Consider the following 13360-nt stretch of genomic DNA (forward strand, 5'->3'; position numbering starts at 1 on the left):
CACAACATCTCATCACTGTGAATTGCTTTGGTTGGAAAGGACCACCAGGTTCATCCAGCCCAACCTTCATCCCAGCATCCTTCATCACTAGACCATAGCCTCAAGCACCACATCCACTCTCCTTTTAAACACCTCCAGGGACAGTGACTCCATCACCCTGGGCAGTCTGTTCCAGGGCCTGACCACCCTCTCAGGAAAGAACTTCCTCCCAATATCCAACCTAAACCTCCCCCGACACAACTTGAGGCCATTTCCTCTTGTCCTATCATGAGTAACTGGGGAGAAGAGACCAGCTCCAGCCTCACTACAACCTCCTTTTAGGTAGTTGTAGAGGTCAATAAGGTCCCCTCTCAGCCTGTCAAAATACCCACCCAGACTGACCAAGCTCAGAACATAAAGAAAGTGTTTGTAAGTTTGTGGAACGTGCTACTTTAATTTTAAAGCATTCACTTTAAAATTGATGCCAGTATAACCTTTGAATGCTGACAGGGACATAGCTAAAGCAAATGCTAGCAAGCATTAAACACTATCTTTTACCTGTTTGTTAAAAAGATTGTCAAACTGTAGACATTTATTTTCACAGATCAGTATTAGAGCATTTATTTGCTCTCCTTTACTCAAAATGACAGTAAAAAAATGCTGAGAAGCTTCAGAGATGTTCACTGCCTTGTTTCCTACTACCATGGATTTACCTTTTACCACTTTTCATAGAATCATAGAATCAACCAGCTTGGAAGGGACCTCCAAGATCATCCAGTCCAACCTAGCACCCAGCCCTAGCCAGTCATCTAGACCACGGCACTAAATGCCTCATCCAGGCTTTGCTTGAACACCTCCAGGGATAGTGACAAGCAAGTGCTTAACTGCAGTCTGACCTAAGTAAAGGTCTCACCTGTCAGCGCAGCAAGTCTGTGTAAGTCCACCACTTCACAAAAAAAGAAGTTCAGCACCTAGCTTCTTTCTCCAAGAGTGAAGATCCACTGGCACTGAGCCAATTTATATAAACACAGCCTATTAATCAAACAAGCAGAGGCCAGTCTGCCACAAAGATACTGCCCACAAGTACTGACAGGAACAACAAAAGCACCCCCAGACTTAATAAGAGAAGGAAAAGTTCACCAGATCATCTCTTGGTGAAAGTAGATCCTTTTTTGGTGGTGTGTTTGAAAAGATGCACTCAATACAGTCAAAGTTAAAAAATCATAGAGTGGTTTAGGTTGGAAGGGACATCAAAGATCATCCAGTTCCAAGCCCTAACCATAGACAGGGACATCTCCCACTAGAACAGGTCACTCAAGGTCTCATCCAACCTGGCCTTGAAAAACTCCAGGGAGGGAGCAGCCACAACCTCCCTGGGCAACCTGTGCCAATGTCTCACCACCCTCACCCTGAAGAACTTCTTCCTAACATCCAGTTTAAATCTCCCCTCTGCCAGTTCAAACCCATTACTCCTCATCCTGTCATTACAAGACCTTGTCAACAGTCCCTCCACAGCCCTCCTGGAGCCCCTTCAGATACTGGAAGGCCACTCCATGGTCTCCTCAAAGCCTTCTCTTCTCCAGGCTGCACAGCCCAAACTCTCTCAGCCTGCCCTCAGAGCAGAGCTGCTGCAGCCCTCTCAGCATCTTGGTGGCCTCCTCTGGACTGGCTCCAACACTTCCATGTCCTTCTTGTGTTGGGGGCTCCAGAACTGCACACAGGACTGCAGGTGGGGTCTGAGGAGAGCAGAGTCAAGGGGCAGAATCCCCTCCCTTGCCCTGCTGCCCACACTGCTCTTGCTGCAGACCAGCACACGGTTCCTGTCTGGGCTGCACTCACACTGCAGGCTCCTGTTGAGCTTTCCGTCACCCCAGACCCCCAGGACCTTTTCCTCAAGGCTGCTCTCAACCATTCATCACCCAGCCTGGATCTGTGCTTGGGATTGCAAATGGGCTGGGTTGGAAGGGACCTGCAAAGGCCACCTAGTCCAATCCCCTCTGCAGTAAGCGGAGGCATCCTCAACTAGATCAGGTTGCCCAGAGCAAAAAGGTGGTTGCCTTTTGCATAATCAATGAAAAGCTTCCACAACAACAGAAGCTTGACTCAAAAATTGAGACAGTTAACAAAAAACATATGAATATCTGGTACAGAATCCAGACAGGAAAGCTAAAAGAAAACCCAAAGCACATGCACAGACAAAGGCAAAGTGTCAGCTGTTACAAAACTCCATTATGAAAAAATAGTGTGAATAAGATGAATACATCACAGAAATGATTCTACTCTGTTTAAAAGTTATTGTTGCCATACAGATACTGAACTCATCTAACTGACTTACTTGTTTATTGCACTAAGCTAACTAGAAAAACATTATTCCAAAGCTTAACATTAAAAGCAGCATCACTTTTAACAGCCTAAAGGCCACAACAGTTTTAAATCACAACAAATTTGGAGGTACTTCTTAGTAAAAATCCTGAGGAGTAAACCAACAGTTACCACATTTCAGGCAGGGATTGTGATGCTGTACTAGCAAGACCTGCCAACCAGAAAGTAAAACAAATATCTTGCAAGATTTTTCCTCCTATGCTGTGGCTTGCAATGCTGCTAATACTTATGATCATAGAATAAGCCAGGTTGGAAGAGACCTCCAAGATCATCCTGTACAACCGAGCACCCAGCCCTAGCCAGTCAACCAGACCATGGCACTCTAGGCTATTCTTGAACACCTCCAGGGATGGTGACTCCACCACCTCCCTGGGCAGCCCATTCCAATGCCAATCACTCTCTCTGCCAACAACTTCCTCCTAACATCCAGCCTAGACCTCCCCCGGCACAACTTGAGATTCTGTCCCCTTGTTCTATTGCTGGGTGCCTGGCAGAAGAGCCCAACCCCACCTGGCTACAATCTCTATTCAGGTAGCTGTAGACAGTAATGAGGTCTGCCCTGAGCCTCCTCTTCTCCAGGCTGCACACCCCAGCTCCTTCAGCTTCTCTTCTTAGGGTTTATGCTCCAGGCCCCTCACCAGCTTTGTTGCCCTTCTCTGGACACCTTCCAGCACCTCAACATCTCTCTTGAATTGAGGAGCCCAGAACTGGACACAGCACTCAAGGTGTGGCCTGAGCAGTGTTGAGTGCGGGGGCAGAATAACCTCCCTCGTCCTGCTGGCCACACTGTACTTAGCCAGAGCTGATGTGGTGTTTAACCACAGCTGAATTCTCAGACAGACTGTATGACATTCTTACTTGTCCCCAGTGACAGGCAAGCATCTGACAATTACACAGAGATTGTAAGTTTCAAAAACTATTTTTCTTGTAATCCTCAGAATCACACTTTCTGATGGGTTTATTACTTCATGTCACTACAGGGCCAAACCAAACAGAAATGTGCTTTAACATCAAAGCAATGCAACTATTACCCTAAGCAAAAAAACAACTCATTTACAGAGCTGTTGCATAAACTAGAATGGCTGCACATAATATTTGGTTCTCCACTGTTAAAGCTATTTGCTAGCAGAACATTGAATCTGGAAATCACTGATGGATAGAATCAATCATAGAATCAAGCAGGTTGGAAGAGACCGCAAAGATCATTCAGGCCAACCTAACACCCAGCCCTGTCCAATCATCTAGACCATAGCACTAAGTGCCTCATCCAGGCTTTGCTACAACACCTCCAGGGATGGTGACTCCACCACCTCCCTGGGCAGTCCATTCCAATGCCAATCACTATCTGTGTGAAGAACTTCTTCCTAACATCCAGCCTAGACCTCCCCCAGCACAACTTGAGACTGTGCCCCCTTGTTCTATTGCTGGTTGTCTGGCAGATGAGACCAACCCCACCTGGCTACAATCTCCCTTCAGGGAGTTGTAGACAGCAATGAGGTCAGCCCTGAGCCTCCTCTTCTCCAGACTAAACAACCCCAGCTCCCTCAGCCTCTCTTCTTAGGGTTTGTGCTCCAAGCCCCTCACCAGCTTCATTGCCCTTCTCTGGACATGTTCCAGCACCTCAACATCTCTCTTGAATTGAGGAGCCCAGAACTGGACACAGCACTCAAGGTGTGGCCTGAGCAGTGCTGAGTACACGGGCAGAAGAACCTCCCTTGTCCTGCTGGCCACACTGTTCCTGATGCAGGCCAGGATGCCATTGGCTCTCTTGGCCACCTGGGCACACTGCTGCCTCATCTTCAGCTACTATCTTCCAGTACCTCCAGGTCACTCTCTGCCTGGCTGCTCTCAGCCACTCTGTCCCCAGCCTGTAGTGCTGCTTGGGATTGTTGTGGCCAAAGTGCAGAACCCTGCACTTGGCCTTGTTCAATCTCATCCCAAAAGCACAAAACACTGCAAACTACATTCAAAGTGACTCAATAAATAACTGAGGTTTTGGTCCAGGATTTCCTTTAATCTCATTAAAATTAAATAAAGAGAGCAAATCATATGCAGGAGTGGGAAAAGGCAAGAAAAAAAATTGGAAGCTAAAAATGTTGAGTATATGGAAAGTAGGTAGTTACTTCCCAGGATATGAGCTGTACTCAAAATAAAATTCATAGCAAAAATGTGTATTTTGAAGAGAACATTTTCAGTTTTGCCAGGAAAAAAAAATCTTCAACAAGAACAAAACCCAAATAAATCAACCAAACTGTCTCCAAGCTGGTGACACATGGGTTTGATGGGTGGACCACGAGATGGATAAAGAACTGGCTTGATGGCTGCACCCAAAGAGTGGCTGTCAATGTTCCAGGTCCAAGTTGAGGCCACAGACAAGTGGAGTCGCTCAGGGATCAGTCCTGGGACCAGTCTTGTTCAACATCTTTGTGGGTGCCATGGACAGAGGCATTGAGTGCAGCCTCAGCAAGTTTGCTGATGACACCAAGCTGTGTTGCAGCAGACAGGCTGGAGGGCAGAGATGCCATCCAGAAGGACCTGGACAGGCTGGAACAAGGCAACCTCATGAGGTTCTACAAGCACAAGGTCCTGCATCTGGGTCGGGGCAATCCCAAGCACAAATCCAGGCTGGGCAGTGAGGACTTGGGGGTGCTGGCAGACGAGAAGCTCAACATGAGCCAGCAGTGTGCACTTGCAGCCCAGAGGGACAACCAGAGCCTGGGCTGCACCAGAAGTGTGGCCAGCAGGGCCAGGGAGGTGATTCTCCCCCTCTCCTCTCCTCTCCTGAGACTCCACCTGCAGTACTGCATCCAGTTCTGGCGCCCCTAATAGAAGAAGGATGTTGAGACACTGGAGTGTGTCCTGAGAAGGGCCACGAGGATGCTCAGAGGGCTGCAGCAGCTCTGCTGTGAGCACAGACTGAAAGAGTTGGGCCTGTTCAGGCTGGAGAAGAGGAGGCTCCCAGGTGACCTTACTGTGGCCTTTCAGTGTCTGAAGAGGGCTACAAAAAAAGCTGGGGAGGGACTTCTGAGGCTCTCAGGGAGTGACAGGACCAGGGGAAATGGAGCAAAGCTGGAGGTGGGGAGATTCAGACTGGCCATGGGGAGGAAGTTGTTGAGCATGAGAGTGATGAGAAGCTGGAATGGGTTGCCCAGGGAGGTGGTTGAGGCTCCATCCCTGGAGGTGTCTAAGGCCAGGCTGGCTGAGGCTGTGGGCAGCCTGCTCTTGGGTAGGGTGTCCCTGCCCATGGCAGGAGGGCTGAAACTAGATGATCCTTGTGGTCCCTTCCAACCCTGACTGATTCTATGAAAGCAAATACAGTAAAAACAAACAATAAAAGCCCCTAAACAACAAAATTCGGCTTTCTCCAACAAGAAGTTCATTGAAGACAAGATAAACCTGGAAGAAGCAACTGTTTCAAAATGCAATATTTGCAGGGATTCCTCCTAACCAGTTTTGATAATAAAGTTCTAAAATACTTTCCAAAAGTGAGGGAGTTTACCAGTTTCAGCTTTCATTCCTTAAACAGTCTCATTTTCATTACAAGAAATGGACGAAGTTGGGAGGTGCAACTGACATGCTAGAGGGAAGGGATGGCATAAGGAGGAAACTGGACAGCCTTGAGAGCTGAGGCCAGGCCAACCTCATAGAGTAGACTAGAAGAGAATCATTCAGGGTTGGAAGGGACCACAAGGATCAGCCAGTTCCAACCCCCCTGACATGGGCAGGGACACCCTACCCTAGATCACACTGGCCACAGCCTCATCCAACCTGGCCTTAAACACCTCCAGGAATGAGGCTTTGACCCAATCAGGCCAGGTGCAAGGTCTTACACCTGGGTCATGGCAATCCCAAGCATAAGTATAGGCTGGGTGAAGTGTGGCTCAAAAGCAGTCTCAAGGAGAAGGGCATGGGGATATTAGTTGATGAAAGCCTGAGCGTGACCTGGCAATGTGCACTTAAAGAAGGCAACTGTGTGCTGGGCTGCATCAAAAGCACTGTGATCTGCAGGATGAGGGAAAGGATTCTCTCCTTTTCTCTTGTGAGACCTGACCTGGTGTGCTGTATCCCGTTCTGGTGCCCACAGCAGCTCCATGTCCCTTTTATGCTGTCTAGAGGACAGCCATGAAGATGATCAAAGGGCTGGAGAATGTCCTCTACAGAGATAGGGTGACAGAGCTGGGACAGAGCTCTGGGGAGACCTTACAGTACCTGAAGGGAGCCTACAAGAAAGCTGGGGAGGGACCTTTTACAAAGGTTTGCAGTGATAGGATAAGAGGGAATGGACTGAAGCTTGAGGAGGGCAGATTTAGAAAGAAATTCTTTACAGTGAGGGTAGTGAGATACTGGCATAGGTTGCCCAGGGAGGCTGTAGATGCTCCCTCCCTGAAAGCGTTCAAGACCAGGTTTGGTGAGGCCTTGAGTGACCTGTTCTAGTGGGAAGTGTCCCTGCCTGTGGCAGGAGGGGCTGGAACTAGACCATCTTCAAGGTCCCTCCCAAGCTAAACCATTCTATGAATCTAAGAAAGACAGGCAGAATCATAGAATCGACCAGGTTGGAAGAGACCTCCAGGATCATCCAGTCCAATCTAGCACCCAGAAGACTGCAATATAGAAAGAAAGAGGCAGAGATAAAAGTCTCCTTCAAATCATTTATCTTAATTATTAAAATTTCTTTTTAATTCTCCAGGTACATAACTCAAAAGCAGCCCATTTCAAAGAGCCCATCAGGATGACACTAAGCTTGGGGCAGATGTGACTGAGTTGGAGGGCAGAAGGGCTCTGCAGTGGGACCTTGACCACCTGCACAGATGGGCAGAGTCCAATGGGATGGGGTTCAATAGCTCCAAGTGCTGGTGCTGCACTTTGGCCACAACAACCCCATGCAGAGATACAGGCTGGGGTCAGAGTGGCTGGAGAGCAGCCAGACACAGAGGGATCTGGGGGTGCTGATTGATACCCGCCTGAACATGAGCCAGCAGTGTGCCCAGGTGGCCAAGAGAGCCAGTGGCATCCTGGCCTGCATCAGCAATGGTGTGGTCAGCAGGAGCAGGGAGGTCATTCTGCCCCTGTACTCTGCACTGGTTAGACCACACCTTGAGTACTGTGTCCAGTTCTGGGCCCCCCAGTTTAGGAGGGACATTGAGATGCTTGAGCGTGTCCAGAGAAGGGCGACGAGGCTGGGGAGAGGCCTTGAGCACAGCCCTACGAGGAGAGGCTGAGGGAGCTGGGATTGGTTAGCCTGGAGAAGAGGAGGCTCAGGGGTGACCTTATTGCTGTCTACAACTACCTGAGGGGAGGTTGTGGCCAGGAGGAGGTTGCTCTCTTCTCTCAGGTGGCCAGCGCCAGAACAAGAGGACACAGCCTCAGGCTGCACCAGGGGAAATTTAGGCTGGAGGTGAGGAGAAAGTTCTTCACTGAGAGAGTCATTGGACACTGGAATGGGCTGCCCGGGGAGGTGGTGGAGTCGCCGTCCCTGGAGCTGTTCAAGGCAGGATTGGACGTGGCACTTGGTGCCATGGTCTGGCCTTGAGCTCTGTGCTAAAGGGTTGGACTTGATGATCTGTGAGGTCTCTTCCAACCCTGTGGTAAAGGGTTGGACTTGATGATCTGTGAGGTCTCTTCCAACCCTGATAATACTGTGATACTGTGAAAAAGATGGTGCCTACCCAGTAATTTTTACAATGCCACAATAGACCTTCAATGACAGAACAGGAATGGGAACCTTCAGCCTGTCCTTCTGAGGAGGTAGACACCGAAGGGATTTGGAATGACCTTACTGAACCTGCTGATACCTGAGATGGTCAAGTCTGTGCCACAAAGCACTGAGATCCCAAGATTAGTCCACAAAACAGACTTGGCACGAAGAAACCCTTGATACAAGTGACTGTAAAGAGCACTACATCTGGTAAAACACTAGATAGTTCTATCATCCACAAATAGAAACACCTAGGGGTATAGAAGGCAGTACAAAAGCAGATGGTCTGCTGAAGACAATCTGATGACTACCACAGAGCTTCAAAACACTTTCCTTCTTCATCTGAAAGTCATCCCATCTTGAACAAGTTCAGCTTCACCCAGTTTTCATACAGGCATTTACCTCCACTAAAATGAGGAACTAGTTATTACCTGCTGTTGTTGCTAGACAGCACCACACCACCTTAATTCTACCCTTTCCAGATCATCCCAATATAGTTCACTGAACTCCACCAACACATGGAGGGAAAGAAAAATGCTTCAGCCTTCAGAGAACCCTAATAAGAACTGTCAATGCAATTCCACCCTCCAAAGAAATAAAATGCTTTATAATTCCATCTCATTTTATTTAATAGATGTATATATTAAGTGTGCAGCTACGTATAGCTAAAATAACCACAGTCCATCATTGTATTTAATAAAGCTAGATGCAGGCTACACTACTCAGAGAATCCCCACATGCTTTGCAGCTGCAGAATGCACACCACCAATGCTACTTCCATAACACTAAGCCCAGGTATGACTCTGCACTAAGGTTATTGGTGGTGAAAACAGATGTAGTGGTTTCTACAATTGATTAGGAGGGGCAGATCTCCATACTTTGAACAAGACTTTATTGATATGCATACCACTTCAGAACTGTAGCACTTCCTAAGCTTATGGTGAACTACTAAGGGAGGTTATTCTTCCCCTGGACTCAGCACTGGTCAGACCACACCTTGAGTACTGTGTCCAGTTCTGGGCCCCTCAATTCAAGAAGGATGTTGAGGTGCTGGAACATGTCCAGAGAAGGGCAACAAAGCTGGTGAGGGGCCTGGAGCACAAATCCTATGAGGAGAGGCTGAGGGAGCTGGGCCTGTTTAGCCTGCAGAAGAGAAGGCTCAGGGGTGATCTTATTACTGTCTACAACTACCTGAAGGGGCATTGTAGCCAGGTGAGGGGTGGCCTCTTCTCCCAGGTAACCAGCAATAGAACAAGGGGACACAGTCTCAAGTTGTGCCAGGGTAGGTATAGGCTGGATATTAGGAAGAAGTTCTTCACAGAGAGAGTGATTGGCATTGGAATGGGCTGCCCAGGGAGGTGGTGGAGGCACCGTCCCTGGGGGTCTTCAAGAAAAGACTGGATGAGGCACTTAGTGCCATGGTCTGGTTGATTGGTTAGGGCTGGGTGCTAGGTTGGACTGGATAATCTTGGAGGTTTCTTCCAACCTGGTTGATTCTATGATTCTATGATTCTACAGGTGCTCTGTGCAACAGGGATAACAGGCTCAAAAAGCTATTGAAAAAAGGTTCTAAGTGTGCCTGGTTTTATTTAATTGGCCACGAAGAGCACAAGAACCTGTGGAGATTTGGAAGAGTGCCACAAAAGTAGCAGCTCTTTTTCATAGAATCAACCAGGTTGGAAGAGACCTCCAAGCTCATCCAGTCAAACCTGTCCCCCAGCCCTATCCAATCAACTAGACCATGGAACTAAGTGCCTCATCCAGGCTTTTCTTGAACACCTCCAGGGATTGCGACTCCACCACCTCCCTGGGCAGCCTAATTCTTTTCTCTATGCAAGTATTATAGACACTAAAATATCCTGTAGACATTAAAACATCTACAATTTTTACTTTGCAATGATTTGCTGACAGTAGTGTCAATTTCTCTGCGCAACTGTCAGCCAGCTCTCGGGGATGATAAATGTGCACATTGTTCTGACACTTCTTAGTTCATTTCATCTAAGCACAACAGTTGATTTTCTCTAATAACAGTATTACTATCTCTTCATGTCAGAGAGCTCAGTTCAGAGATGATGCCAAGACAGTCCAGCCTGATAAGGTAGCTCATGATCCATGGAAAAGGTCTCTGAAGCAGAAATTAGTTGCTGCAGTGACAGGAGAGAAAAATGAGGTTTGAATCCCCAAGACATAATACAGAAATTCTATCAATATTAAGCTTGTCTGTCAGAACTCCACAAGTCTCAGGCTACTCTAAGGAATGGTTCATGCCATAACAGCACTTATGGAAGCTGCTGTTTGTGATTACAGGGTCACCAGTGACTTCCAAAGAACATAGAGGGCCCATGTCATTAACAGTTCTGCACTGTAGTTACCTCTGGTGGAGGCCTCAGGAGGCAGCCTTATCATCCCTTTGCACAGGGCTTATCTAAGAGACTCCTGTGATGGCCAGACCTAGGGCTTTACAACTCCCAGTACAAATGCTAGGGATGAGACCAAATCTGCAGAACTCTGGCCTTCTTTTTTTAAGAAAAGAATAACATTTACTCACAAAGAACTGTTCAGAAATGCCAGCCACACAATCCAATGCAGGCTAATTAGACCTGGAAACCACTTATCTCAGCAAAAAGGAAGTAAACTGACAGTGGTTTCACTGTGAGTGAACCAAGTACAAATAAACTGAACTGCATAGAAACACAATTAGCAAGAGTCACACTAACAGCAAGAAAGCAGCAGCAGTTTTAAAAGCACTGAGTAGTACTACATGCAGTATGAGCCAATGGCATCCTGGCCTGGATCAGGAACAGTGTGGCCAGTAGGACAAGGAAGGTTCTTCTGCCCCTGGACTCAGCACTGGTCAGGCCACACCTTGAGTGCTGTGTCCAGTTCTGGGCCCCTCAATTCAAGAGAGATGTTGAGGTGCTGGAACGTGTCCAGAGAAGGGCAACAAAGCTGGTGAGGGGCCTGGAACACAAACCCTAAGAAGAGAGGCTGAGGGAGCTGGGGGAGTGCAGCCTGCAGAAGAGGAGGCTCAGGGCAGACCTCATTGCTGTCTACAACTCCCTGAAGGGAGGCTGTAGCCAGGTGGGGTTGGTCTCTTCTGCCAGGCAACCAGCAACAGAACAAGGGGGCACAGTCTCAAGTTGTGCTGGGGGAGGTCTATGTTGGATGTTAGGAGGAAGTTGTTGTCAGAGAGAGTGATTGGCATTGGAATGGGCTGCCCAGGGAGGTGGTGGAGTCGCTGTCCCTGGAGGTGTTGAAGCAAAGCCTGGCTGAGGCACTTAGTGCCATGGTTTAGTTGACTGGCTAGGGCTGGGTGCTAGGTTGGACTGGATGATCTTGGAGGTCTCTTCCAACCTGCTTGATTCTACGATTCTATCAGTAACTCCACTGTGATGACAAACTATCATGTCATTTTCTGAAAGTTAAGTTTCTTAAAACAAGTTTCACATCCATTTTCAGTCCTAAAGGAAGTATTTTTGGGAAGTCCCCTAAAGCCTGTATTTTACTGTTTTACAGTCATGCAGCCCTGAACACTGTTCAAATAAACCAGGATGTTGGGTTTTTTTTTTCATGCTGCTGCCTCTGCACACCTTCAGTAGATATTTACCTTTAGGGAACATCACATTTGTTCATTTAATATCTGTTAAGAGTCCTGCAATTAGATAATTTTAAAGAGAGCATCAATTTTGCCAATTTACTTCTCACTAACTGTCTGGAAAAAGGGTAAGTGGAAAAGAACTGAGATTAAGTAGTGAAGATTTGGACACTGAGCTAGTCCCACCACAAACCTACTTTTGGGGGAAGAAGGCATGCAACAAAGGAGAAATAGGAAAGAATGTCAAGATGACAGGCTGCACTCCCAACTGGTCTTCTTTCATGCTCTTCCTAGCACAGAAAATAAATATTTGCTTGGGAAAAAAAAAGGAAAGAACGATACAGAAGGAAAGTTTCTACCTCCTTATACAGCCAAACAAAGCCATAGAAACAACCAACCTGACGCAAAAACTTTCAGACCAAGAGACGAGATCTGAATACCTGCCTCAGGGAGGTCATTAAAGGTACACTGCTGTCACCTCGCCTACAGCAAGGCTACACCAGAAGCTGTCCCAACAGATTGCTGCTTCGGTACCAGCGACTTCAAGTTTTGCTTTTGCATGCAATGCATATTAACATCACTTCATAGCAGTGAGTCCTTTTACAAGGTTCTTCACGCGTTGTCATCCCGAGACCAAGCAATCCTAAGCCTTAGTTCGGCATAAAGCATCAGCTGGGTCTGAAGCTCTCGGGAGCGCTGATTGATGATGATCGCTGTACGCTAACATGACACGCAAGAGAACTGTCCCGGCTTATTCCTAGGAAGAATATCCCAGGACAAATATCCCAGGTCATGTGCCGCCGCTGCCTCTCCGCTCGGGGTCGGCGAGCCGTGCAGCCAGACCCGCAGGGCAAAAGACAGCGATCGCTGGCCCTGAACTGCTGTCAGGCAGCTTCCCACGGGGCTCACCGGCCCCGGCAGACAATGGGCAGCCATTCGGACGAGGCCGCACGGAGAACGCCGCCGCCAGCAGCAGCTAGGCTCACACTCCGGCGCTGAGGCCGATGCCCGGCTGCAGCAAGCTCCTGCCGCCGTAGCCCTGCCAGGGGCACACGGCGTGACCGGAGGCCACGGCGAGGGGCGGGCAGCGTTGCAGCTGCCATCGCCGCGACACCGGCTCCCGCCGCCTCGTCTCCCCGCCGCCCCCTCCCGGTCAGGCGCCGCAGCCCCGCCGCTGTTCCCCGCTTGAGGGTCGCGGACCGCCGGACGCCCTTCCCCGTTCCACCCTGCGAGCCGGGAAGGAGGGCGTCGAGTGGCACTCACCCTCTGCGCGGGAGCGGATCTCGGACACCGTTTTCTGCACCGCCGGCATCGCCGCCGGGCGGAGGGGTGGCCGCCTCCGCCCTGCACCTGCCGCACGCCGGAGTGCACCCTGAGCCGCAGCGAGGCCCGGGGAGGAAGCAGCGCGTCCCGGGGGCGCTGGGTCTCGGCAGCGGCTGGCACGGCAGCCTGAGCAGCCAGACTGCTTTCACTTGCCCCCGCCGCCGCTAACTGACAGCTGCAGCGCTCCGCGCTCGCCTGCCCCCTCCGGAACCTACCAACTCCGCCCTCCACCCCTCCTCCCCGCCCCGCGGCGTCCCGCCGCCATCTCCCTCCCGCCCTAGGTGCAGGCTTGCGGGGTCGGTGCGCCTATTCGGGCACCGGCAGTGCGGGAGGTTTATGCCCTGCTTCTGGAAGAAGCGAAGGGGTGCCCCCCACCCCGTGACGTG

General features: G+C 49.4%; 1 protein-coding gene across 3 annotated transcripts in view; it reads right to left on the reverse strand.

Moving 5' to 3' along the window:
- The window catches only part of ATP8A1 (ATPase phospholipid transporting 8A1), a 153148-nt gene extending 139997 nt beyond the window's left edge, over positions 1 to 13151 (reverse strand). For all 3 annotated transcript variants that reach the window (XM_064149198.1, XM_064149201.1, XM_064149200.1), the window contains exon 1: positions 12915 to 13151. In XM_064149198.1, the coding sequence (XP_064005268.1) occupies positions 12915 to 12963 (49 nt within the window). In that variant the 5' untranslated portion in view covers positions 12964 to 13151. The remainder of the gene's footprint in view (positions 1 to 12914) is intronic.
- Between the last annotated feature and the right edge of the window lie 209 nt (positions 13152 to 13360).

The sequence above is a fragment of the Pogoniulus pusillus genome, chromosome 9 (assembly GCF_015220805.1).
Source record: "Pogoniulus pusillus isolate bPogPus1 chromosome 9, bPogPus1.pri, whole genome shotgun sequence".
NCBI lineage: Eukaryota > Metazoa > Chordata > Aves > Piciformes > Lybiidae > Pogoniulus > Pogoniulus pusillus.